This window comes from Hypomesus transpacificus, chromosome 9 (assembly GCF_021917145.1).
Source record: "Hypomesus transpacificus isolate Combined female chromosome 9, fHypTra1, whole genome shotgun sequence".
In the NCBI taxonomy this organism is placed as follows: Eukaryota; Metazoa; Chordata; class Actinopteri; order Osmeriformes; family Osmeridae; genus Hypomesus; species Hypomesus transpacificus.
In genome coordinates, this window is record NC_061068.1 from 20,449,995 (window position 1) to 20,477,857 (window position 27,863).

The 27,863-nt window shown below is 39.1% G+C and overlaps 1 protein-coding gene across 2 annotated transcripts in view; it reads left to right on the plus strand.

The window, feature by feature from the left end:
- The window catches only part of slc2a9l2 (solute carrier family 2 member 9, like 2), a 147,129-nt gene that overhangs the window by 24,979 nt on the left and 94,287 nt on the right, over positions 1-27,863 (plus strand). For both annotated transcript variants that reach the window (XM_047025544.1, XM_047025543.1), the window contains 2 exons: positions 13,296-13,420; positions 15,250-15,395. In XM_047025544.1, coding sequence (XP_046881500.1) covers positions 13,296-13,420; positions 15,250-15,395 — 271 coding nt within the window. The remainder of the gene's footprint in view (positions 1-13,295; positions 13,421-15,249; positions 15,396-27,863) is intronic.

Here is a 27,863-nt window from a genome sequence, read left to right on the forward strand (position 1 = left end):
TCGTCTTTTACTTTGATGTACAATGATGGAATGGCAGTTTGAGAGATGTCCGTTTTCTTTGGCAATTCGTACTGTTTGTCAAACGTTTGCAGCATATTTCGAAATGCTGGTTTTTCGACTGTATTTAATGGCTGCATCTCTTTAGCGATATAGCGATTTACGCTATCTGTGAGTGTGCGCCATTTCGCGCTATCGCGTTTGTATTTGGACTGTCGAGAAAAGGCATCTGCAACAGATAACTGTCTGGGCGACCCCGCTCCAGCTGCAGGTCTTGTTCCCAGGTTCAAAAACTGGGTGGGATGGTTGTGTTTTAAGTGAGATTGAAGGTTGGTTGTGTTGCCTCTTTTCGTTGAGACCGTTTTTGAACAAAGTCGACATACCGGCTCGTTTAAGTTAATTGGCTCTCCTCTCTCGTTCGACTTAAAGCCAAAATGTTCCCACACCGGAGCTGAGGATTGCGGCTTTGTATCCAAGTCCATTTGGACTTATTGTTGTTAACTTATTCCTGCTAACTTATTCTTGCTAACTTATTCTTGCTAACTGGTTGGTGATGTGACGAAACAGTAGCCTACACTTCTTAAGACAGCGGGTTCACGCCTTCTCTTTACCTGTCGGTGTCCGCTCTGTGTATGCGCTGCCTGAGCCCCGCCTCCTCTTTCGACAAAGGAGACAAGACTACAGAGGCAGCCCGATTGACTAATATGTTGGTAACATTCATTTTTATGTAAAAAGTTATGTAAAAATGAATGCAATATATCGCAGCATCAAAAATCGTCGCGTTCATTTACATATATCGCGCGATAAGTCAATATATTGACTATCGCGACAGGCCTAGTGTTGAAAGGACTTTGATTTAGTACGAATTAGGGCTGGGCGGTATGACGCTATATACCGTGCGACGGTAGAAATGTGTCTACCGGGAAAGATTTGGCTATACCGTTTCAACTGCGGTATAGGCCTACTATATTTTTGTATTACAGTGTCAATTAAATGTTTGGTTGTTGTATTGTATATAAGCCATCATATAAATCGCATTCTTGCGATATTTAGAATTGTAGTTTAACTTCTATTTGATTTGCTATTTTCGTTTGACCTGAAGCACATTTGCGTTGGTCTGACAGAATTTTCGATGTGGAGTGTATTTTGTCTAAGTAGACCACATTCATGCCAGCTAATTACAAGTCACCAGCTAATTACTTATATATTTGATGTCCCATTCTGGAGGTAACCAATTCGATTTGTTGTTAAAGTTTTATGTCTCACGCTGTAAAATTCTTGTTGTAAAATTACACTGGTGTCATTGCTAGCATTCTTGATCTAGGATGACTAGTGAAGGCTAACTACTTACTGAGAATAAGGTCATACCGGGAAATATCAAACTGAAACGTATCGACCAAGCTTTAACGAGGTACGCCGAAACCAAAGTTATATGGATAGTAAAAGTCAGACTGATCGCTTTTCCCTCGTCGGAGGGCATTACGGATCCGTATTGACCTGTGAGTAGGTCACCACGCGGATGGCATGACTGCGCATCAGCCAATCGGAACGCTCGTACTCGTAACTTTTTTTTTTAGTCTTTTGTTTTTAACTCAAGTGTTTTCTCATGTGAGGCAGTTGTTTTTGTTTGTAATAAATACATAATAGTGTGATTATGTACGGTATGGTTATTTTGTACCATTTCTTAATTGAATTTATAGAACAATTACTTTACCGTGATATATACCGTAACCGTGATATAAAATTACTCATACCTTGATAGAAGATTTTGGCCATATTGCCCACCCCTAGTACGAATATTACACTCACAGGGTTATTGTAAATAAACAATTAACAATGGATGGTGTACACAAGTCCCCAATCAACAGCAATATGTTTTCCTAAATCTCAGCTAAGCTAAGCCTTTTCAAAATGGCAGGTTCACTTCTGATGCAACACTTGTGTTGTGTAGTAATAGTGAGCACCAAAAGGCTGACATACTTATACTCATACATAAGATATTTGAATTATAGGTATACTATCAATAATACACATTTACATTATCAGCTGCATTGTTAAATGTTGGTGTACAAATACTCCTTACAGGTTAACATTTGTGTTAGAGGCAGGGGCGGATCTACCGGGGTGGTATGGGGTGGCAAATGCCACCCTAAAAATAGCCTTGGCAGCTTTGAAAACAAAGAAAAGTTGTGGCTCACCGGACATTTGCGAGAGCGAATTTCTAATATCCCACTGCAAGTGAATGCAGCACTCCATGACTCCATCCACCCTCCCCACACCCCCACCGAAGTTGCTTTCATTTGAACAAAAGAAAGGCGCGAACCAACCATAGAAGGCTCCAACTCAAGGAAGAAATTGTCGGCACGGACAGCTGACCACACCGGAGGAATAAGGTGTTAAGCAATTATCTATTAATTACTAAGAATAATTTTTAAAGTGTAACGTGTTGCACGTTACTTTTCCTGTTGAATTGATGTTATTCCTGTTTTTTACAATCCCTTTGACACAAATTTCAGAACCTTGATGTCCTTTTTCAAAACTCTCAATACAAAACTCGAAACAGTCATTACTTGTAACACACACTGCCACATGTTCAAAGCATAGCATTGTATGTTCATATCTTTAAAGACACCTTGCGCATGCAGAATCATTAGTTCAAAAAATGAATTGATCATGAAATACTATAGGAACATTCACTTAGATCATCCACACACAATATACCCATAGTTTCACCATGTAGTTGTTTGTACAATCATTAAATATTGTACTACAAAATGTGTAATACATGTTTCATAAGACACCACATCACCATAAATGGACTAAGAGAAAATACCACAGACAGTGGAATCATTAAGCAAAATCAGAAATGTATTGATGAAATACGATCAAATTACAGCAATTACAGTTTTTTTGTATCAAAGCAAACATAATTAGCTACAAAAGAAAACTATACTACAGTACGTGAACATGTACTGCATTGTTCCTCACCTGGCTCAAAAAACAAACAAACAAAGCAAAATAAAGGATTGATTACTATATATTTCCATCACCCCTGTCTTGTGGATTTGGCCACTAGTTTTCATTCACATCGCAATAGATGTTTTCATTTGACAAACATCTCTGAAAGAATCTCCAGGCATAGCGAATCCAGGCCTGACACTGGTCTGCTGGGATGTAATTGTATCCCACATCCATGGACTGGAGAAGAGTAACTTGTTCATGAGGGTGCCTATCGTACACCTCCATGTGAAGAACAATTCCTCAATAGGGTTGAGGAAGGGAGAGTAAGGGGGCAAGTACAAGGCTATACAACCAATACAAAGCAATTACAGCACAAGGCACGCATGCCTACACGTGCTGCTGGTTTTCAAATCTGAAAACATTATGGTTTAGTCTAATTTGTTCATGTTTCATAGTAATTGGTGTCAATGGATCTCGTTATACTGAAACTTTCATGTTCTAAACTTGGAATATTGTTTGTCAGTTCCTGTCAACCTATGCATTAAAAGTAATGCAACAGTTACTTATAATTTTGAGCAGTAGTATCAATTGACCGTTAGATAATTGTAATGTGAGGAAATGACAGACATTTCAGATGTTATGTGGGAAATAGCATTTTGAAATGGTGATACTTTGATGTTTAGTTGTGTTATTTTGAACAGATAATCATAGTTCAATGAACAAATGATCTAAGGTGAATGTGTATTGTATCCAAGCAATTGAAAATAGCGTTAGCGTTTAGAAAAAATGTGCATTTTGATCATCAGTTGTGAGTTTTGTGTCTAGAGTTTTGTAAAAGGACATCAAGGTTCTGAAATGTGTGTCAAAGTGATTGTAAAAAACTGTAACGATAACTTGTGAATGCTTTGAAAGCAACAACAAAGATGACAGTGGTAAAGTTAGTTTGAAGTTCGATATTCAACAGATATTCGGACGCCTAGTATTGTGTTATTTTAACCGGTGTTTAGCACTGTTACGATTGGACGCTTAGCCATTGCTCTAGGCTGCCTAAACAATGCGTAAATTTAGGGACCGTCAACAAATTACACATTTCAAAAGTCAATCGTTTTTCAACAACATGAACTAGGAGCGTCAAAATAATGTTGAACAGTTGAAGATGTATGCATTCATGCTGCACAGATTTTATTTTGTTCAGATTATTAAAACATATTTTTTTATTCGAAAAAAATCTTCAAATTTAGGTCATGTGACCTATAATCCTCAAATTTATTTCAGTGTTCACTGACTATGCATACATGTTGCACAGCTTTTAAAATTTTTTTTTTTTTTTATCTCACACACACTATTGCGATGGGATGCCACTCCTCAAAATCTCCTGCCACACTCTTGCCCCACCATGAATATTTTTCTATATCCGCCCCTGCTCTTGACTTCATCCCAAACAACAGAGACTAAGGCTATGGCCCATTGTCAGGTCATGGGATCCAGCATTAACATTTCAGATGAAAAAATGACATGGGACATTATGTGAAAGGGCAACAAACTCAGTTGTTTAAGTAATAATATTTTATGATTGCTAGGGAAACAGCAATGGTGGGTGCCAGAGCACCTCACCATGAACTACACACAGATTTATGGAGTTTGTTATCCATGTAACCCACTGAATACACATTTAATAACACTGAGAGCCATAACAACATATTCAAATGAGAGCCATGACAAAATGAACTTCCCAAATAACAAAATTTACATTTCATTATTTTGGGTTAACTGTAAGACCTCAATAAACAGGCTGATTGTTAGCAAAAGTAATTCATTAAAAGTCATTTATATATGAGACCAGAATAGGTAGAATTCCAAAACCATGTACAAATAGTAACCCTGATAAGATCAGCAAATTACCCTAAAGCCCGAAACACAAATACAGATTACTTGAACTATATATATAGTGCACAGTGACCATGATACAATTGGTGGCACACACACACACACTAAGCTTTCTGAAATTATAGATGGACCTCCACATCATCTATTTTAGTCACTTATGCACATCATAACATACATTTCTAATTATTTTAAACGAATTGCGCATGCTGTGGTACATTCATGCAACTGATTATGTAGCCTTAATTTGTCTGCTGTTTCCTACATTATCAATTGCTCATGTTATGCTGATCAAAATGTATTAAATTGGTTCTCTGTAAAATTGTCTTGCCACCGCAAACATCTAGACATCTAGATTTATTTCATAATTTAAGTCATTACATGCACAGTGGTTGAACCAGTTGTCATAATTTTAGGCCTAATTCACTATACAGCACTTTCATGTACAGTTCTTCCTAAGGGATTTCTTCCTACGGGGTGTTTGCTATGTTAACATTAATGTTTGTATTTTTTCCTTTATGCTATGTTTTAAAATAGTCTTGTAATTTCAGAATCATAATACAAAGCAAACATAAAACAAACAGACAGAGATTCCTGGCATTATTAGAGATATTATTGTATGTCAAATGCATGTTATTTCATTGGTGCATGCTTTTCATACCAGGTGCAGAAACTTTGGAAGGTGGTGGTGGGGGGCTTATTTAACTCTACAGGATCTAATTTCAGTGGGTTTTGTAATGAGAGTGCCAGGTTTTGTGCTCATTTTGTTCTGTGTTGCACTTTCAAGCTTGACCTGCCTCCTACATTTTCACCCAATTTCTCAGTAATACATGTACATTTCAAAGAATCCAATGTTCCACTAATGATCCAAATGTCAACTTGTCAGTGCATGGGCTAGACTTTTCTCAATTTTCTTGGGCTCCGTTCATTTAATAAAGTAAAATAAAATAGTCAAGGTCAAGGTTGAGATGGCCCTTTGGTTTAGGATTGGACTCAATGTGGAGAGGGTTCTTCAGAATCTGATATGAGAAAAACTATGTATTCATCATTCTTACATAAAAATGTATTATCATTCTTACAGTACATGTAAGGCAAGTCATAGGGGCACCTGGCATTGTATCTTCTAAAACAGCTATTCTGGCAATAGGTTTAAATAATTGAAAGAATAATTCAATAGATATGTAAAGTCTGTGTAAGCATGAAAGATTGTAAGTCAATCCATAAAATTGGCAAGATGTTTTTATTTATTGTGTTTTTTTAGGTGGGTTTGGTGAAAATAGATAAAGAGCATGACAAGCTTTCATCTTGGCTTTTTATGAAATAGATGTGAATGCAGCCTAAAAGAAACTAATATATACATTTGGATTTTTAATATCCAAGCACCTGTACACAAGATCGTGGTCCATTTAAAAAAGTACACACTGTACTGTCCTTTTTTTACTTTGACATATCAGTGCCTCTCTAGATTTAGGCCGTTAATTGCTTGTGAAATAAAAACATAGGTGGTATTCAAGGGAACGTATTCACATTGAAAGGACTACAGGGTGTTTATTACAACAGACATACCTGTAAAGAGAGTGCACCTTTGCTGGATTTCCAGCTCAATCACATGCTTTAGATGATCTATTCTTGGTTTAGAGTCAAATTATCCTTTTAAAGACTGGAATAATGGCTTGGCCTCATTCAATATTCTATCCAATCAAATACAAATATTCTTGGATTTGATCAGGATCCCATAGAGTTCCTGCTTGACAACTACTGTATATGGCAAAGTTAATTACCGTATTTCTTCAAAGTTAATTACCGTATTTTTTCAAATAAACGCTGTGGCATTTATTAAATAACGTTCATTTTTGGTGCAGCGTTTATTCGAGGGCAGCGTTTATTCGAGGGCGGCGTTTAATTAGTAAGGGAGATTTCGTGAATTGTAGCTACAGTGCAGCCATAGACAACTTTGTTGCTGGCATTGTGACAAATGAATCTAAGCTCATTTGCAGCTGCTAGTTTATGTACCCTATGTACCCTTAGTATAGATAGTCCGCATATTAACATTTTAGGTTCCTATATGTTTATTGTATGCACTTGTCTGTGCAAACTTTCATGGCGAATAAATCCCATTCTGATTCTGAAAATGCAGGTTTCATTTACTACCGCTGACCTCCTTGTCAATTCTTTGTTTGTCTATGGTTGCGACAACTCCCTTTTTCATTGGCTATCAGTTAGGTGTGTGTTGGTAGTACAACTGTCTCAAATACAAGTGTTCTACATTGTGTCGAAATCTGAAGCAGCATGCCGAAACTCTCATACATGTTAACTTTCAAACAGAAAGCTGTGCAGAAAGTTATGTACATGTGTAATACATACTGGGGTTAAATTTTACGTATTTAATAACTGTTTTCAGATTTTTTTGGTGCGGCGGGTGGTTTATTCGAGGGCGACGTTTATACACAACTTTCATTTTTGGTGCAGAGTTTATTCGAGGGCGGCGTTTATTCGAAGAAATACGGTATAATAAACTCATATCTCTAACTACCTCTAAACACAGCTGGAATTCATAGTTGTTCCTTGAATTTTGTATAATTATGACACTCATTCAATTGTTCATCTTAGTTTCATTATTATGACAATTATTAAGTCAAGGACATCGATCTTTTAATAATTTGAACCCTTTGTGCCAGTCAAAATAATATTTTTATACTATGGTCTGGGTGAACAGCCTACTCAATTCTGATTGGCTGCAGGGTGTCCATTAAGTAAGAGATAATGCGCGTGTTAATGGTGTCCATTAACGAGGTGTCCAATATGAAGAGTTAATTCCTTAAAATGGACACCTTTGTCAAGCATTATACCTCACTGCAGAATCCCTAAAGTTGCATTTCTCGGGTGAAAATCCATTTCAGGTTAATGACGTAGCTACAGAGGTCCAGAGCTGTAATTTAGTGAACCAGACTTTTCTTTTCATTTCCCAATCAACAAGCAATGCACAAGTAAGGGAACTTTTAATTACTACCCATCACATCATTATTGACTTATGGACATTTATGGACATTTTCAAAAACATTTTTGATATGGTCAGATCTCCAAGCTTTTGTGGAAATTGTTTGGCAGTCACTTTGCAATGGCAGACGATGTGAGCAATCTATCTCAGCCTTCGTTGGTCTTTTTCTTGAAGGTGCTTTGTCTTAAGTCATTTTAGCTGATGCTGGCAGACAGAAAAGAGAACTGAATGAAAAACATAAATGGATAAGAATTCCATGGCATCATACAGTTTGCCATCAGGCAGCAAGTACTTATTTTTGATGATAGATGACTTTGGCCCTCGGAGCAAAGTGAGCAAAACCAGTCATTGCTTCTAAATGTGCTGTCTCCAGAAGAACCATGCATAGATTTAAATGTATCTTTTTGACAGTTTGGAGGCAAATGTATCCAGAAAAACTATGGAGGGGGTTATTTTGTATACAAATTGAAATCATGCCTTTTTCTAAAGAAAGGTTACAGTATGCTGGTTTCTTTCCCCCCAAAGCTAAAAATGCCTTAATCAATGTATGCCTTCATTTTCATTGCATCTTTTGAGGAAAATCCTCATGTTATTTTGCACCCTATGGCTTCACTTCTAACCATGCTGTCGTGTACATTTGAATGCTTGTTTTGCCCACAGCAGAGAGAGAGAGAGAGAGTTCTAAACACCAAAAAGAATTGTAGTGATTTTTTGTGTATCACCAGCTGCACTTGGCATGAAGAGTGCATGTCGTGGCTAACGTATTATGCCAAAAATATAGGGTTAGGGTTTGAATTCTCAATCAGGTCTTAGTTACTCTAATGGAAATGTGGCTGAGATTCCTTCCCTGAATTGCCAATGAAGATGGTTATGTTGCATTTCTGAATGACTTCTGCTGTGATTTGTATCCCCGAGGGGATAATCTCCTTTCTGTTCTCCCTCCTCTACCTTTCAAGTGTTCATATGCCAACACGTTGTCAGGGTTATCTATAGGGGCTCCCCATAGATTTACAGTGAGGTATTTTTCTTTTGAATCCCTGCTGATTTTATACGTTTGCCCACTGACAAAGAAATGATCAGTCTATCATTTTAATGGTAGGTTTATTTGAACAGTAAAAGACATAATAACAACCCAACAATCCAGAAAAACACAAAAAATTGGTATGCAGTGATTTGCATTTTAATGAGTGAAATAAGAATTTGACCCCTCTGCAAGACATGACTTGGTGCTTGTTGGCAAAACCCTTGTTGGTAAGCACAGAAGTCAGACGTTGAAGTTGGCCACCAGGTGTGCACACATCTCAGGAGGGATTTTGTCCCATTCCTCTTTGCAGATCTTTTCCAAGTCATTAAGATCTCGAGGCTGACGTTATGGTGCATGTTGGCTCAACACACAACCTTACAACCTGTGAGGTGTTCCATTGCTGTTTTGTTTGAAGTAGCATGGTATGGTATATACATAAAATAGTAATTTCTTCACAAGACCAGCAGAATTGGACTACCATAATGCCCCATTAAACATGGGTTTTGGTAGGGCTGGGTGATAAATTGACAAAAATAACTATTGAAGTAATGACTTCCCTCGATAAAGATATCTTAACATTAATTCATTTTCAATAATATCAATAATGTCGATAGAGAATAATTAGGAACAGCAGTACATTTAATTTCTGTGATGCAGCAGGAAGCTGTGGAGAAATGGTAGCCTACGCTCACTAAAATATACTGAGCACGTCGAGTCGAGTAGCTAATGTTAACCGCAGAAAATTAGTCGTATTGCCGAAAACAGTGGCAGCGATAGCCATGGCGAGGGAGCAACTTCCAATGAAGAAATTGTTGATAAAAAGGGTTAGTCTTGTTCAGTTATTTGGAAGTTGTTTGGCTTTTTGAAATCCAACAAAGAGCAGAGCAATGTTCGGTGCAAATTGGTGTAGTAAACAAACAGGTGGTTACCAAGTCTGGGGGGTATTCCAAGTAGCGGGTTTAATGAAAACTTTGAGTTGTTTAAACCTGAAAAGAGGCATACTCCGAGTTCCACGTTCCAGAAAGAGAGGTAACAAAACCTTTTGGTAAGTTTCCATGGTAACTTACTCCTTGAAACTAACCTGCTCGCTAGCAGGTTTTCCATGCCAAACTCTGCGTCACTACCGATCCCCTCCCACTTTCCGGCCTGATAGCGTTGGCAGACACGGCATATCATTTCCTGGTTCAGCCGAGCGATCTCGAACATAATTTAATTTGCTTAGTTATACGCCGGGAGACGATTTTAAGACTGTGGTTTGATGTACTTTAATTCCCTGATGAATACCTAAGTTAACGTTACCGTTTCCTGTCACAATCTGTAATTTATTTTAGCAACATTTTCAGCCCTTGGGTCTTCATCAATAGTGTTACTCGCCATGGATTTGCACTCAGAATTGACCAAATGCCTTTTGGCACTGAAATAAAGACAAATAATTGAAATTATTTTTTGTCTTCTTTATTGCCTACAAATAGAAATCCAACAATGAGTAGCATATTTCTATCGGCTATTGTTCCTACAATTTACATGATTCATATGATTCCTACAATTTACATGATTCATATGATTCCTACAATTTACATGATGTAGGCTACCGTCCTGTAACTGTTATTTCAGCAAATCTATTTCAACATTGTTGGGGGTCAATATATTGGCCAAACAACCGAAACTAATTCCCCTATGGTTTAAAGGAAGATGGGAAACTGAACAGTGTATTAACATTAACCAAATAATGCCAATACCAATGGAATTACAGTTATTTGACTCTTTGGGTTAAATCAGAGCAAGAATGGTCAAATTAAGGTTAAATAATAAATAATTTTATCATATTGCAAATAAATGCAATCAATTAAGTTAACTCTTATGCCTACTCTACCATGATTATTGTAAACCAGAGATAGAAAGCATGAAGTGAGGAGTAGGCTTAGGCCAGGCCTAGGCCAAGCCAGAGCTGAGGAGATGGCCTCAGGAGATCAAGAATCCACAGAACAATGCTTCACAATTCCTTTTATACCCAAGAACAACTACAATCACACCAGAATCTCGACCCTTACTTATCAACATGTCTAGCAATGCTACAGTAAGTTACAAAGATGTGAGAGCCATCAAGTTGAGACATCCAGTAACTCCATATTTTACCATATGAGAGGTGGGGGCAGGTGGATAGCCTTACAAGATCAGCCTTTATTATTCTGCCCTATGTAAAACATCTCTTGGTCAAAATAGAAATTCAGCAATTAATATTAATGTAGGTTATTGTTCCTACAATTAACATCACCTGTGACCATGCATCCTCCCGTAACTGGTGTTCCAGTAAATCTTTTTGGAGATTAGCCTTTATTCTTCTACCTTAAGCCTACACCATCTCTTGGTCAGTTTTTGGCACTTTCTTCACGAGGTGCAATTTTTACAACTCATTTACTTGTAACTGGGTATACATGAGATTACAGGGATTACATTTCACAGTTCCACATGCAAAATTCACTTGCCATTAAATGAACATCTCACTGTATACAGCATCCATGCTCTGTTCAACAGGATCAGAAAGTGCAAATCTTTTTTTATATTAATTATTCTCACAATGTCAGTGTAAATGACAATTCTGTACAAGCCTGTAAATAAAAGTAGATGTTGAGAGAACTACCAGTAGCTACATACATAATTCTCTGAATCCATTTCTGCGGCAGCAGTCAATGTCTCTTCGTCATCTTAATCATCATCATCTTTTGATTAAAAACATTCTGTTGGGGGAAACTGCTACTACAAATTGAAATAGGCACCAATTGATATTTACTTAGTATCATGTTGAATATGATTAAAACTAAGGTGACGTCGAGGCTACAATCACAAGCGTATAGCCTAAGCAAAATATGCGTTACCGGTTCGTAGTATGTTTTTACATTTAATAAAACATTGAACACTTTTTCTCCTGTAATATTAACAAACAGTGGGGTTAAATGTTCAATTTATGGACTGGCTTTTGCCTTCAAATGTATGCATTGACTCGGCAGCAATTGTCTCCCACGCCACTTGTATATGCTGCTACAGACGTTTTGCTTTTTTCCTGGAATGTGTGCTCGACCATAAACATGAAATTAAACTTGTATCTGAAGTTTGGTGGACTATGCAACGTTTTTTTTCGCCGTGTGCCATGGTGAATCCTAGAATCGGAGCTCCATTGATGTTGGCTTTTAATAGTTCTAATGCCCACGCTTAACTCTAGACTTGACGTACTCCAAGTTGAGTTAACAAATTCATATCAGCTTTTCTGGAACCGAATTTTCAGAGTTTCCCATGTTAGAGTAACTCAACTCAGGGTTAATCTCAGAGTTTGTTAAACTCGCTACCTGGTAATACGACAAACTGCAAATGTGGACTTCTTGTTGACCTCGACCTAAGGTCTCGGTTAACAAACATTTTAACAAATCTCTGCTTACAAAGGTGTTGGTAGATCTGTCGAAAGTCCATAATCGTTTTTTTATATAATATAACAACACGTAGGAAAATCCCAAATTAAACACGACGAATCTGGTGCAGACGCCATGTTGTCAACATCTCCAAGGCAACCAAAAATGTGCAAAAAAATGATCACTCGTTGGAACATGCAGAAAGTGTGAGTTTGCGCCAAGGTATTGATAAGTAGGCTATTGACAAAAAGCAAGGTTTTAAAAAGCTTAAGTTACTTGACCCCAGGTACGTGCTCCCTGGCTGCAAACATTTCTCTCACACTGCTCTGCCTAAACCTTATGCCGAGTGTAGGGAAAAAGTTGAGGAGGAGACTTATTTAGCTACTACTACAGATCTGTGGTCTATCGTTTAATTATCGTTATCGAATGTAAATATAAAGATCTATATAGATAATTTTTTACCCATATCGCCCAGCCCTAGGTTTTGGCATAAACAATGTTAGGTATGAATAAATACCTCAAATGTAAGGTAACCAATGTAGAGACACTACAACAATGTTTCTCTGTCTCACTAGCAGGCATTTTAATTTGTATCATATATCCACTGTCATTGTTCTTATTAGGCCTATTTGATGCAACTGACATCTGACATATAGATAGACATCATTAGTTGAACCCTTATTTAATAAATTGTTTGTGTAGTTTGTAACAGTAATTAAGAAAATGTTATTGTTATTTTATGTGCCATGTCCTTACAATGTTGCATGTCAAATTACAGTATATCTATCCAGACAGGCGACATTTTTACTTAAAAAAACAGTACAGTATATACTGTACATACAGTACACACACACAAAGGTATGATATGCAAATTAATGGTATTTTTAAAGCAAACTGTTATGCTATTATTTTCGCCAATAAGGAATTATCCTCATAACCACACACATTCTCCCCTCTAAGCCACCCATTTTTTTTTTTGCTCTCTCTTTCTCCTCACTCTTCCGTCTCACCCTCTTTCTTGCTACAGGAAGGGCACCTTGCTCCTGAATAATGTCTTTGCAGTGATAGCAGCTTTGCTGCTGGCCCTGGGGGAAATGGCAGGATCTTTTGAGATGCTCATCATTGGCCGTCTTTTAATGGGGGTGGACTCTGGTGAGTGCCTTTTTCTACAAGGCTCAAGACATGTTCCCCATTATATTTGTGCTCTGGACTCCAGAAAATGTATTTGTTGTCATGCCGCAGCTAATGGAAATCTGCCCCACCCCCAAAAAGAGAAAAAAGGGTCCTTGAACTGCTAATAATAGAAATAGGGAGAGACTCAATATTCTCAGTTGCTGATTCATAAAGCCTTCCTTACTGTATAAGGGGAATGAATCAGTGCCAACAATTCCTTAGTAGTACTTAATCTGCAGAGAAAAAACATTGTTTATGTTTACTGCACCTCCATGCAGAAGCACAATGTTGGTCAACCTCAAGTATCCAACTTGTGTACAATGCAGATTTTCCTTTGGACATGGCCAAAGGCCGCTACACATACTGTAGTATGCAATGCGTCAACTACTGCATCCTGTAATAGTAATAATTTGAATAATTTAGTAATAATATTGTAATCTACTTGGGTTAACAATCGTTTGTGTAAGTTAAGTCAATGGTATTGAGCATTTCAACTGATCATTCGCTAAATTCAATAACCGTAATAATAACTTGCATGACTGAAGCTTCCACATTTTTGGTTGATCTTACTGGGCAAATACTGAAATAGATAAATGTAATTTAAATATATAAAAATCTAATATGGTTGACCTCGAATTACCTCTGTAATTGTCAAAATGGGAAATTGGTAGCCATTCATTATTGCAACCCTGATAGTGGACATTTCCATAAGTACTTAATTTGTGGGGAGATATTTCACATCACTTACCTATTACATACGTTTTTATGTAGAGCTCATGTTACAAACCATAACTGGCTAAGGTAGCCGCAAATACAGTTGAAGACAACAAATTTTTCTTTCTTATTTTTCTTAAAAAGGCTACATGAACTACCATATAACTGAATAGCAATACCCATTGAAAAATTGTGTAGAGACATGTGACTTGTTATGTAAGTAAATATAGTAATACTGAATGTCACACATTTAGTTTTCAACTGTATAGGCTATTACTGAAGTGTAAGAAGGCACAGAATCGGGAAGAGTTGTAAAGTTAAGTGGTGTTGGAAAGCCCAACCTCCCAATTAATAAGGTTTATTTGTGTAATAACTTTAACCGTAAGGAAGTAAAACTACATAGCATTCCTTTGTAACTACAATATTGTTACTGCACTGTAGGTCTGGCTATTTAGTTACATGGTAGTTGCCCAATAATGACAACATATTATATACTCCTCTCGTTAAGCTTCTCAAATGTCACTTTAAAAGCCTACATCTTTGTTTAATATGACACACATTAAGGAAATTTGTATCATTGCCTTTGGGAGTGTGTTGTATTTATGAGATTACCCTGAAACCACTAATCCATACCATTTGTACGCCAAGTCTTTTCCCCTGGGAATACATATTTGCATGAATAAAAAAAAAAGAAAATGGTATAACTCTTTTGTAAATTTTGCAGAAACGTGCTTGATTGCTCTTGTTTTAATTAATGGTGCAGTTCACTGGTTCAAAATCAATTTGTTAACTTCAAGCCATGCTTTTGAGAAAGCTTTAGTGCCAGTATAGTGTAGCTTTGTGTCAGGATACTGAGTTCTTGCTAATTAATTCGAAATCAACCTAGCAATATAATGAATATTCATAGCCTAATAACGGCTGTCCCAACAACTCCTATTAAACTCTACAGTAAACAAACCACCCATATCTATCTAGCCTATACTGTCATTGTCTTTGAAAATTATAGACTGAAGCAAATTAGTCCTTTTAAAATACATTAAGCATGATATCCTACATTTTGTGCCAATTACGTTATTTGTTTTTGTTTTGGACAGGTATTGCCCTCAGTGTCCTACCCATGTACCTTGGGGAGATTTCCCCCAAAAGCATAAGAGGCTCCATTGGTCAATTCAATGCTATCCTTATCTGTTTGGGGGTGTTCACAGGACAGGTATTGGGACTTCCTGAACTATTCGGAAAGGTAAGGCTTTCATTGAAGAGGTTGACTGTTTGATGTTCATTAGCTTAATAACAAATTGGCATTCTTGTAAAGGACTGTGGTGATCCTCTTATATTTGATAGGACCTCTTCCTGGCCAGCCACTTTTGATATCTCTATTCAAATTGTAAATTTAGCAGTTGGGGTTACAAAAACCAGGTTTGCTCCCTGAACCCATTATGCATTCAATATTTTGTCAGGTTTACTGTGAACATACACTTGTTGACACATATTTCCTGGGGTATGTTGCTGGCGAGGTGAGAGGTAGAGTTTGATTTTCGCAATGAGTTGCTTGGCTTTGTCATGACTTTGAAAGTGAACTGGAACATAGCCAGGGAACATAGATTGATGCTTCCCCCCCAACAAAAATTGTCATATAGTAGGTTACAATAAATGCCATAGGCAACCAATCCTCAAATCTAGGTTAACCTGTGGATCAAATACTTATGGTGCCTGCTTGGGTTTCTCCTAATTATTTCAATTTGGCCGACTGAACTTCTGGGGCAGGCACATTTATAGACCAGACCTCTCCTATAGCCCACATCTTGCTGGGGCTGTGATTCCTCCCATTTCAGTAATAGCCTTTATAATGCTTTCAACCCACGTATTGTACCTCTAAAAGGTTCAATCTGTTCCAGTCCTACTCAATAAGGTATCAGTTTGAATTCTCAATCAGGTCTTGGTTACTCTAGTGGAAATGTGTCTGAGAATCCTTCCCTGAATTGCCAATGAAGATCGTTATGTTGCATTTCCGAATGACTTCTGCTTTGATTTGTACCCCTGAGGGGATGATCTTCTTTCTGTTTCCCCTCCTCTACCTTTCAAGTATTCTTATGACAACATGCTGTCAGAGTTATCTATAGTGGCTCCCCATAGATATACAGTGAGGGATTTTTCTTTTGTTGATGATTTTATACGTTTGCCCACTGACAAAGAAATGATCAGTCTATAATTTGTATGGTAAGTTTTTTTGAACAGTGAGAGACAGAATAACAACCCCAAAAACCAGAAAAACTTGTCAAAATGTGATTTGCATTTTAATGAGTGAAATAAGTATTTGACCCCACTAGTACTGTATTTGGTGGCAAAACCCTTGTTGGCAGTCACAGAGGTCAGACGTTGTAGTGGGCCACCAGGTTTGCTCACATCTTCTCAGATTGCTCAGATCTTTGCAGATCTTCTCCAAGTCAGGTCTCGAGGCTGACGTTTGGCAATTCGAACCTTCAGCTCACTCCACAGATTTTCTATCGGATTAAGGTCTGGAGACTGGCTAGGCCACTCCAGGACCTTAATATAATATATAATAAATAATATAATACATGCTGAGTGTTTTGGGTCATTGTCATGCTGGAATACCCATCCACGACCCATTTTCAATGCCCTGGCTGAGGGAAGGAGGTTCTCACCCAAGATTTGACGGTACATGGCCCCGTCCATTGCCCCTTTAATGAGGTGAAGTTGTCCTGTCCATGTTTCCACCTCCGTGTATGACGGTGGAGATGGTGTTGTTGTAGCCTGGCAGCCAGTCCAACTTATTCGGACCAATCAAATTGTCAAGCCGGGCTTTATACGATGATGGACAGATGACCAACAGTAACGTAATCAACAACGCCACCAAAGAGCGCTGGGGTTGAATTCGTTTTCAACAAACAACATATTACGTTGCTCTAATTGAGCGAAGAGGCATTTGTTTTACGAGTTCAGTTGAAACAAGCCCCATAGTCACAGCCCAACGGAGAGTTATCAGACTCATATTCTGACTAGAATTATGAGTATGACAACGTCAGGCTAGTGTTGTTGGGGTCATAGGCGGGATTCCTCCTTCTCCAAACACGGCGAATTGAGTTGATGCCAAAGTTTAGTCTCATCTGACCACAACACTTTGAACCAGTTCTCCTCTGAATCATTCAGATGTTCATTGGCAAACTTCATATGGGCCTGCACATCTGCTTTATTGAGCTGGAGGACCTTGCGGGCGCTGCAGGATTTCAGTCCTTCACGTCGTAGTGTGTTACCAATTGTTTTCTTGGTGACCATGGTCCCAGCTGCCTTGAGATAATTGACACGATCCTCCCATGTAGTTACGGGCTGATTCCTCACCGTTCTCATGATTATTACAACTCCACAAGGTGAGATCTTGCATGGAGCCCCAAGACCGAGGGAGATTGACAGTTCTTTTGTTTCTTCCATTTGGGAATAATCGCACCAACTGTGGTCACTTCCTCACCAAGATTCTTGGCGATGGTCTTGTAGCCCATTCCAGCCTTCACAGCTGTCCACAATCTTGTCCCTGACATCCTTGGACAGCTCTTTGGTCTTGGCCATGGTGGAGAGTTTGGAATCTGATTGATTGATTGGTAACCAGGTAACCAACTGAGATTAAACACTCCCTTTAAGAGTGTTCTCCTGCTTTCAGCTTGTTACCTGTATAAAAGACACCTGGGAGCCAGAAATCTTTATGATTGAGAGGGAATCAAATACTTATTTCACTCATTAAAATGCAAATCAATGTAAAACAATTTTGACATGCATTTTTCTGGATTTTGTGGTTGTTATTCTTTCTCTTATTGTTCAAGTAAACCTACCATTAAAGGGGCAATTGACAGGGTTTTTTGGGTATTTCACACTGTTCCTTAAGGTCTCCGAATAGGGTATGTAACATTGGTTGGGTTGAAAATGGCCCGGGTGCTGTTCTATGCCCTCTGACAGATCCTCTGAAATGTTCCCGGGAAAAAACACTAGCTTTTCTCCTTTTATGGTATGCTCATTAATATTTAGATGAGCTGCGCGCTGATTGGTTGGTTATCAACGAGTGAAGCTGGGAGCAAAAACGCAACACGGCCAACAGCAGCACTCGCTGAAACACCGAAGTTGGAGACTTGAAATAAAAACGCGCAAATAAATCTATTGTGTCTACACAACACTGTTTTCAACAGATTGACTATATATCATTTGAAATGATAACATTACTTGTTTCCACTTCTGTTGTTGAAGCAAACTGGATTGACTTAGGTGGGTAGAACGTTAGGCTACAGCTTAGCAACCAAACCATATTGTGATTCTACTCGGCTTCAGTTAGCTAGCTAGGCTAGCTCTAGATATCTTGCTGTAAAATAACATGACAAAGATCTGGACAAACATGCATCGTGAATTGTAGATTTTCATTACACAGGTTATTTATTTGAATGAAACACAGTCAGGAACATGAATCAACGTTAGCCCCATTGCCAATAAACTAGGCTAAATTATCACACATTCTACCTATGCTCTTGCGTTAACTAGCAAGCTAAACTTGTTTACATGCCTACAGTCTAGGTGTTACTAGTAACAGTTACTAGCAATGCTAACGTATCCTGTATCTAGAACCTGCCTTTCTCCAGTTCTTTCAAATATATTATCTAGACAGGCGTTAGCAATAAGCCAGACTGCAGTTCATTTTCAGGCTATTTTTCGGAAGCTTCCCTTCTAATGCCGACTACAGCTAGTCTAGCTAGAGTCATTTGATGTGTGTAGAAACGTATTTAGCATTCTACCTGGTATGCTATATACAGGAAACGTTAGCATTGCTAATAACTGTTAGCACAACATCATACTGTCCTTATAGCTTGCGGTTGCAATGAGCATACGGTTGGAACAGCACCTCTTTCCAGGTTCAGCTTCCTAGCATATCCTGCTTGAAATTGTCCAAGGTTGTCAAAACTGTCTTGGGTGAAATGTTCAGAGCAAATGAATGATTGAGTGTCGAACTTCGCCGGGATCTTCTCATAGACAACAGCAGCCATGCCTGTTGAATGTTTGGCTCCTTGGGAAGACTGTGAGTGTTAGCCTTCCCTGTACAGCCTGGAACACAGCATTTACGACCGTGGTCCATTTTCAATATCCTTGTTATAATTCAAAACGTTCTTCTTTGTAATTCCTTATAAGTAGCCTACACAGCGCGCAGCTAAACTAGTATCGGAGATAGACGCTACCTCGGGCTGGTCAGGATGTAAATTCTGGGGCGTGACAAAGATACAGACCAGAGCCAATAAGAGGGCGATCACCGGTCCTACGTAGGACCGTAGCGTTTTACAGCCAAATTTTTTCTTTTTGAGATTTGAATAGGAAAGAGGTGTCAATGGACTTTGATATTCACGGTATGTTCAGTTTACCCTCCGAACTGTCGTTTTTCAACAATGACAAGGTAAAATCGGTTTTGCAGTCAATTGCCCCTTTAATTAAACCAAATCTTCCACCAAACTAGTTTTAAAGCTAGATAGACTCCTGATCGTGACTCGATCCTAGCTACCTACACACCATATACGGCACAGACATTTTCAGGTAGGTTAATTGGTCTAGTGTTAGTTAGCTTGCTAGGGCCACTTCAATGATGTTTGCTCGGTGACGCATAAGCGGAGCTAAAGTTATTTCTTCACAGATAACTGTTGTTACTGATAATATTGTATTTTACTGGGCAATATAAGGCTACTTATGACACCTAGGCCTACTACTAAACATAAAAATATACTTACCGAAAGCTCTTGAGGTGTCTGCCTTGCATCCCAAGTGCAGCCACGACAAGTCTAAGGAACCACTTGAACCACCCAGCAATGTCATGTTGCCTTAAAAATCACTGGACCGCTATACCGCCAACTGGTGGTATGGAGGCTTTACAGCTACCGAAGCACATATCGTCGCACACGCACACGGGTTGTGGATTTGGACCACGGCCGAAGTGTAGCAAAAGTCACGTGTAAAAACACAGCCAATTGAGAGGCCAGCCTTTGTGACTACATTTACATTTAGTCATTTAGCAGACGCTCTTATCCAGAGCGATTTACAGTACAGGGACATTCCCCCCGAGGCAAGTAGGGTGAAGTGCCTTGCCCAAGGACACAACGTCATTTTGGCACGGCGGGAATCGATCCGGCAACCTTCTGATTACTAGCCCGACTCCCTCACCGCTCAGCCATCTGACATTTGCGAATCGTACACATTTGTGGATCGAACACATTTGGGGATCGTGGTACGCATTTGTGGATCGTGCTGTGCATTCGTGAATCTTGCTGTGCATTCGTGGATTGTGCTGTGCATTCGTGGATCGTGCTGTGTATTCGTGGATTGTGCTGTGCATTTGTGAATAGTTTTACTACAATAATAGCCCCATAGATAGGGGACCCCTTAATCTGCAATTCATTGTTGCTAGCTCTAATCAGATGTGCATTTAGAATCTAACAAGCTATATCTTACAATACACTTGAAGTAAAGCTTGCTATATACAATTTGGGTGACCAGACGTCCTCTTTTACCCGGACATGTCCTCTTTTCGAGACCTAAAAAACGCGTCCGGCAAGGATTCCAAAATTGTCCGGGATTTTGCCTCCTCGGAAATTTGTGTTTCTATGGGTCTTTCACAGACTATTACACCAGTCATGTTCAGTGTTACGAAGCAAGTAAGCTGTTAAATTGATCAAATTACTGCATTATTTTAAAACTATTTTCAAAATCAGCTAACTTGATTCGTAATACTGAACATGAATGGGGTTGAATGTTTGGGACTATAGGTCGCAAATGACATGCTTTACTTCTGCCTTCTTCGATTAGACCACAACGGAAGTCTATGGAAGTGTCTCAACTCTCTTTTTATATGGCTCTGGGTCTACCTAGCTTTGACTACCAAGGCTTTTAATCCGTGGCGTGCTTATATAGTCTATAATGTCCCAGTATTTTAAGAAAATATTAACTTTAACTATATACATGTTAGTTAAACTATTTGTTCTAGTTCTATCAAAGTGAAAGTTGCTAGTTGTCTAGCATGAACTGTTAAGTCAGTGGCGTTGTTAGACATAAAACTGTACTGGGGCACAAGCCCTTATTCATATCCTTTCTTCCGAGCTTGTTGCGCACAATGCACTATTAGGCTATAGAAACTTCCCTCGCTTAACCCACTATATAACAGTTCAGGGACGCAAGTTTGATATCAGCTTTGGCAGGGACATCTATAGTTAATGCAAGCTTTGTGTTTTCGGTTTGTTAAAACTAAAACTTTAGTTTTTACTGGGGCACAGCAGATTTATACTGGGCACATGCCCCTGTAAAAAGGGGCTAACGACGCCCCTGTGTTATGTTTAATTAACAAAAAACACAAAAAAAGAAACAGTGTGCTCCTAAATTTCTTTGTGTGCTCCTAAATTTTTTCATTTAGTAGCACCTGTACTCCTTGGTGAAAACATTAGCGTAGAGCCCTGCATTAATTAATTATAAACGTATAATTTCTTTGTCAGTGGGCAAACATACAAAATCAGCAAGGGATCAAATAATTTTTTCCCTCATTGTATCCCCATGGCGTGAATGACTTGACACACCAAAATAGCATTTTGATCAGTGAACCGATGACATTTTTGTGCTTTAGTGTTTTTATTAAAAAAACCTATATGTATACATTATGTTAGTTTACATTTACATTTAGTCATTTAGCAGACGCTCTTATCCAGAGCGACTTACAGTAAGTACAGGGACATTCCCCCCGAGGCAAGTAGGGTGAAGTGCCTTGCCCAAGGACACAACGTCATTTGGCACGGTGGGGAATCCGGCAACCTTCTGATTACTAGCCCGACTCCTTCACCGCTCAGCCATCTGACTCCTAGTTGACTAGTTGATAACAACTTTTCATTTAGGATGGGATAAATGTTCCATGTGATGCCAAACATATTTTACATGCATACAAACGTTATCAACAGCAAAAATATGATCAGAAGAAAAAGGCACGATTTTTTTTAATTAAGAATGTGTCACTAGCCCTTATTGCCCTTTGACAGCTTTTTTATCGCCTTAAAGCTCTGTGGTGATAAAAGAAATATCGAATGCTGACTTTATCTGAATTGCCTTCAGAAGAGAGAGATCAAATCCTCCTTGAATTAAGCAATATCACACAATGGGGAGTGTTTTCTGAATATCAGCACGGCTGTGATAGGTCATAGGATCCACGCCAAAGATAATCATCAACCAATCAGCACTCATAGAATGCCTTGTCCAATCAAATTACTTGGTTGGAACAAACTGTATAATATATTGTTAACTGGCAGTGAACTAATTTATGAAGCATTTAACTAAGCTGTAATAAAGTTAGTAATGGCCAGAATGCAATTGTATGTCCACATGAGTATCAAGATGTTAGATATTAATTCGTACAGTATACTACAGTACAGTATAATTTCCATCATTTGGGAAAGTGTTTATTGAGGAAGGTTGTGTCAGAGACCTGGCATTTTAAGGAATCTAAAAAGTAAGTAACTAGGACTTTATTTATATAGCACATTTCATACAAGAATTGTAGCTTTACATAAAATTAATCAAAACAATAATACAAGTGACAAAAGTAATAATTAAAATATAAAATCTATAAGAACAATAATATAACTAATAAAAGTAGTAAAACCCTTTTGAGATCAAATTACTTAGGTAAAAAGGTAGGTTTTAAGCTGTCTTAAAAAAATGTCTAGCGTGTTTGCTTCCCTAATATTTATGGGTAATTTGCTCCATAGTTTTGGGGCGTAATTGACAAAGGCCGAATCACCAATCTTCTTACTTTTACATTTATTCATTTTGCAGATGCTTTTATCCAAAGCGACTTCCAAGAGAGAACTTTATAAAGTGCATAGGTCACTGATAATAACAACAAGATAGCCCCAAAGCATTGCAGGTAGCCAAAACAAGAAGCACACATTGTGAACAACCAAAGAATAAGTGCCAAAGGGAAGAACCATAAGAGCATCGTAGTTAAGCAAGTTACAATTGAACAACATAAATCTCTAAGTGCAAGTGTACCTGTAGAAAAGCAAGCAACAGTAAAATAAATACAAAAATAAGATTAAGTAAAATAGAATATTTCGCAGCGAATACAACAGTTTAGATCAGTCACCACTAACCAACAAGAGGAACAAGTCTCCAAGCAAGAGTCATTGTGATCCTTGAGGAAACTAGCATTGAGTTCAGCAAACCCTTCCTAAGTACCGTTGTTCTCCTGGAACAAGTGCGTCTTGAGCTTTCTCTTGGAGGTGGAGATACAGTCTGTGTCTCTGATGGAGGTGGGGAGTTGATTCCACCACTGGGGGGCCAGACAGGAGAAGAGCTTGTCTTGGGGCCGGGCGGTTTTGAGCGGTGGGACAACCAGGCGGTTGTCTGAATAAGACCGTAGGTGGCGGGTGGGGGTGTAAGGCTGCAGGAGAGACTTGATGTAGTCAGGTGCAGTCCCGTTCACTGCTCAGAAGGTCAGTACCAGGGTCTTGAATCTGATGCGGGCCTCAGCGTTCTGAGGGCGGGTTGCGCATGCTGGGAGACCGGCGAGCAGCGAGTTGCAGTAGTCCAACTTGGAGAGGACAAGTGCTTGGACAAGCAGCTGGGTGGAGTGCTCAGATAGGTATCTCTTGATCTTCCGGATGTTGTAGAGGGTGAATCTACATGACCGGGAGACCGCAGCAATGTGGGCCGTGAGGAGGAAGAGCTCGTCATCCATGGTAACGCGAAGGTTCCTGGCAGAGGATGAAGGGGTCACCGTCGCAGATCGCAGGGTGATTGAGAGGTCGTGGGAGATGGAGGGTTTGGCCGGATTTCTTATGACTGCTTCTGGTGACCTCTAATAGGCCTGCATTTGAGGATCGCAGTGTTTTACCTGGTGTGTAATTTATAAGGGAGTTCGTAATGTAGCTAGGTCCTTGTTCGTGCAGAGCTTTGTATGTGAAGAAAAGGACCTCAAAGGGGCGATTGACTGGGTTTTTGGGGGTATTTCCCACTGTTCCTTAAGGTCCCCAAATAGGGGATGTAACATTGGTTTGGCTGAAAATGGCCCCGTTGCTGTTCTATGCCCCCTGAAAAATCGTGTTTTCCTGCGAAAAAACACTAGGTTTTCTCCTTTTATGGTATGCTCATGAATAATAGATCAGAGCTGAGCGCTGATTGGTTGGTTTACAACTAGTGAAGCTGCGGAGCAAAGACGCAACACGGCCAACAGCTGCGGAGCAAAGACGCAACACGGCCAACAGCACACTGAAACAACGAAGGTGGAGACTTGAAATAAAAACGTACAAATAAATCTATTTTGTCTACACAACGCTGTTTTCAGATTGACTAGATATCATTTGAAATGATTACGTTAATTGTTTCCACTTCAATTGTCGACGCAAACAGGAATGCCTTAGGTGGGTAACAGCACTAGCCTACATCAGTACAGCTTAGCGAACAAACTATCGTGATTCAACTCTAGCTATCGTGCTGAAAAATGTATCTGGACAAACATGCATCTTTTACATGACAACACAGGTTATTTATTTGAATGAAACAGTTAGGAACATGAAATAACGTTAGCCCCATTGCTAATAATAACTAGGCTAAATCATCAGACATTCTAGGTACTGTACTTATGCTCTTGCGTTAGCAAGTTAAACATGCTAAGTCTAGGTGTTTTTGCTAGCTAGCTGTTCTTGCATTCCTTGCAAATCCGCATTAATAAAAAGCAGATAAGCTTGAGTCTAGCTAACATTTGTCAAATGTGTAATTGAGGGTCGAACTGCACATGGATCTTCTCTTAGACAACATCACACACTAGCCCGTCGAGTGTTTGGTTCCTTAGGAAGCCTTCGAAAAGTGTCAGCATTCCCTCTACAGCCTGGAACACTGGATTTACCACCGCAGATCATTTTCAATATGCTAGAAAAAAGTTATTCTTTGTAATTCTGTGGAAGTACAGAGCAGCGCGTCGCTAGCTAGAAAAGTGTCTGAGATCTACGCAACCTCCGTTTATGTTCCTGGACCAGAAAACCAGAGGGCGGAATGTTGGGGCGTGACAAAGTTGATGCTGCACTTCACAACTTGCATTGACGTCATAACTTGCACTGTTTCAAAAGCTGGCGTTTGCAAGTTGCAGTTTCAAAAAGTTAAATTTTGATAGGAAAGAGGTTTCAATGGACTTTGAGGTTCACTGTATGTCTATTTTACACACCAAACTGTAATTTGTCAACACATTTGTGACAAGGTAAAATCGGTTTTGCAACCAATTGCCCCTTTAAAGTCAATTCTGAAGGTAAAAGGGAGCCAGTGTAAAGTGGCAAGGAGAGGACTAATGTGTTCTCTCCTTTTAGTTTTTGTTATTAATCTAGCTGCAGAATTTTGGACTGAAAAAAGGACTGATTTGCAAATGATTTCATAATAGTTGTTTAATCGAGAATGTGAATAATCTAGTTCAAATTTAGATTGTATTGAATGTAATCTTTGTCATCTTCTTCAATGATGTTAGACACTAGCCATTGAGTGTAATTTCTGGAAATTTCTGTATGTTCATTAGCTTTGAGCAACAAATCAGAGACAGAAAGGTTTGAGGAGTTTGTTGAGGTAGGCCTAACCCTAACCCTGCCATGCCCAACCATAACCACTATAATGTTTTGATCAATAGGACAAAAAAGATAGTTGTAAACAATGTTTAGGCTATAGTAAAATATGATAATGTTAGTCAAAAGATGCCACAAAAATAGGAAGAGTAGGAAGAAAGACCAAGGACAGAATTATCGCCCTCAATGTTAACAATCAAGTTGGTGTCAGAATACAATGACTATCACTGATAATGTGATAATACCAAACACCATCGGTTAGCTTTAATATGTAAAACAGTTTTGTAGTACTCGAGACCGGTCTCGACCACATTTTGAAGGTCTTGGTCTTGTCTCAAAACTGTCCTCGGTGAAATGGTTCGAGCAAATGTGTAATTGAGGGTCGAACTGCACAGGGATCTTCTCATAGACAAACATCACTGCCCGTCGAGTGTTTGGTTCCGTGGGAAGACTCAGAAAAGTGTCAGCATTCCCAGGCAGGAACACTGCATTTACAATCGTAGTCCATTTTCAAAATGCTTGAAAAATGTTCTTCTTTGTAATTCCGTGGAAGTACACAGGGCAGCGCGCAGCAAATTTTGGGGCGTGACAAAGGTACAGACCAGAGCCAAAAAAGTGCAGTCACCGAACTGACGTCAATTCGGTGGCTTTTTCAAAACCTACCGTTTTACAGCTACATTTTTTGTATTGTGAGATTTGCATAGGAAAGAGGTGTCAATGGACTTATGGGTTCACTGCATGTCCATTTTACCAACTGGACTGTCGTTATTACACTGTGACAAAGTAAATTCGGTTCTACAATCAATGACCCCTTTAAATGTATGATACTGCTAGGAGCCTACACCACGACACGATACGATACTTGCTGTGCAGCAGCAATGTCCTATCTATCAGTGCTGGACTGGGACAAAAAATTGGCCCTGGCATTTTTGGCCGAGGCGGCCCACACCCACCGTGACTGGTCAGACACATTCCCTGCAGACAGTCCTCTTAAAATATGCGTGCATTCTATGATATGAGTTGCCTGGTGTTCTGCGTTCATGTGATAGTTTTGGATCCTTCAACAGGGGTCTCAGGACTTATTTGTTGATCTTACACTTAAAAATCTAAGAGTTATGATTTGTATATTTCTGCTTCTCAGAGCCAGCCACCTCTCCTCCTTCCTCTACAGGTAATGCTGATGTTTAAGCAGCTAAAGCCCCCCCCCCCCAAAACATGTTCGAAATGTTTGCACATTTTATGGCATTTGCCTGTAGATCTTTTTCTCCCTTAACTTTTCTGCGCCTTCCTTGCGCTTTGGTGGTCGTTTCTCTATTTTAGCGATGCTAAACTTAACAATGCTAAACCAGCATACGCATTAGCCAACAGCTCGTGTCTCAGGGCCTGCGGGAGGCGATATTATGAATCAGGGGAAGGGGGTTCCTGGATTTGATTGGGTCAGGCCAGTGCCAATAAAGAAAATTAACCAATGGGCCGCTGTCAGTTCTCTATGGGCCGGCCCGACCAAAAAATGATTACCCATTGGGCCGGGCCGCTGTCAGTTCTTTATGGGCCAGGCCGACCCCAAAAAACTAACAACCAAAAAAAGGCCTATAAATTAGATCGGCAATTTGGCCCAAAAGTGCGTCAGCCCACTGGGTAAATGCCCAGTATGGGATCGCAAAAAAACTGTTTAATATTTGTAGAATTAGCTCTAGCTATAAACAATTTTTACATGGCTGAATACTCAATTCTGTTGGCCTACAATAAACATACATTTCACAATTCTAACCAACCAGGCATCGGATTTGTCAAACGCATTCTGGTAGATTCATTTTCGCGCACATGCATGGCTTTCAGGTGGTGAAAGAGATTCCTAGTGTTTCCACCTTTGGCTGGGACAATTCGACAACACAACTTACAGAGTAGTTTGTTGATTAATGTCGGATAACTTGAAACCAAATCATTTCCAAACGACAGAGGCTCAATTTATTTTACCAATTCTTCTTTGTCCGGCAAATCAACCTCACTGGCGTTATTTTCAGACATCATTAACGCTTACTTACACTTGCCAACAAAAGCAGTTTACTCATATGAATGTTTGCTTCCTC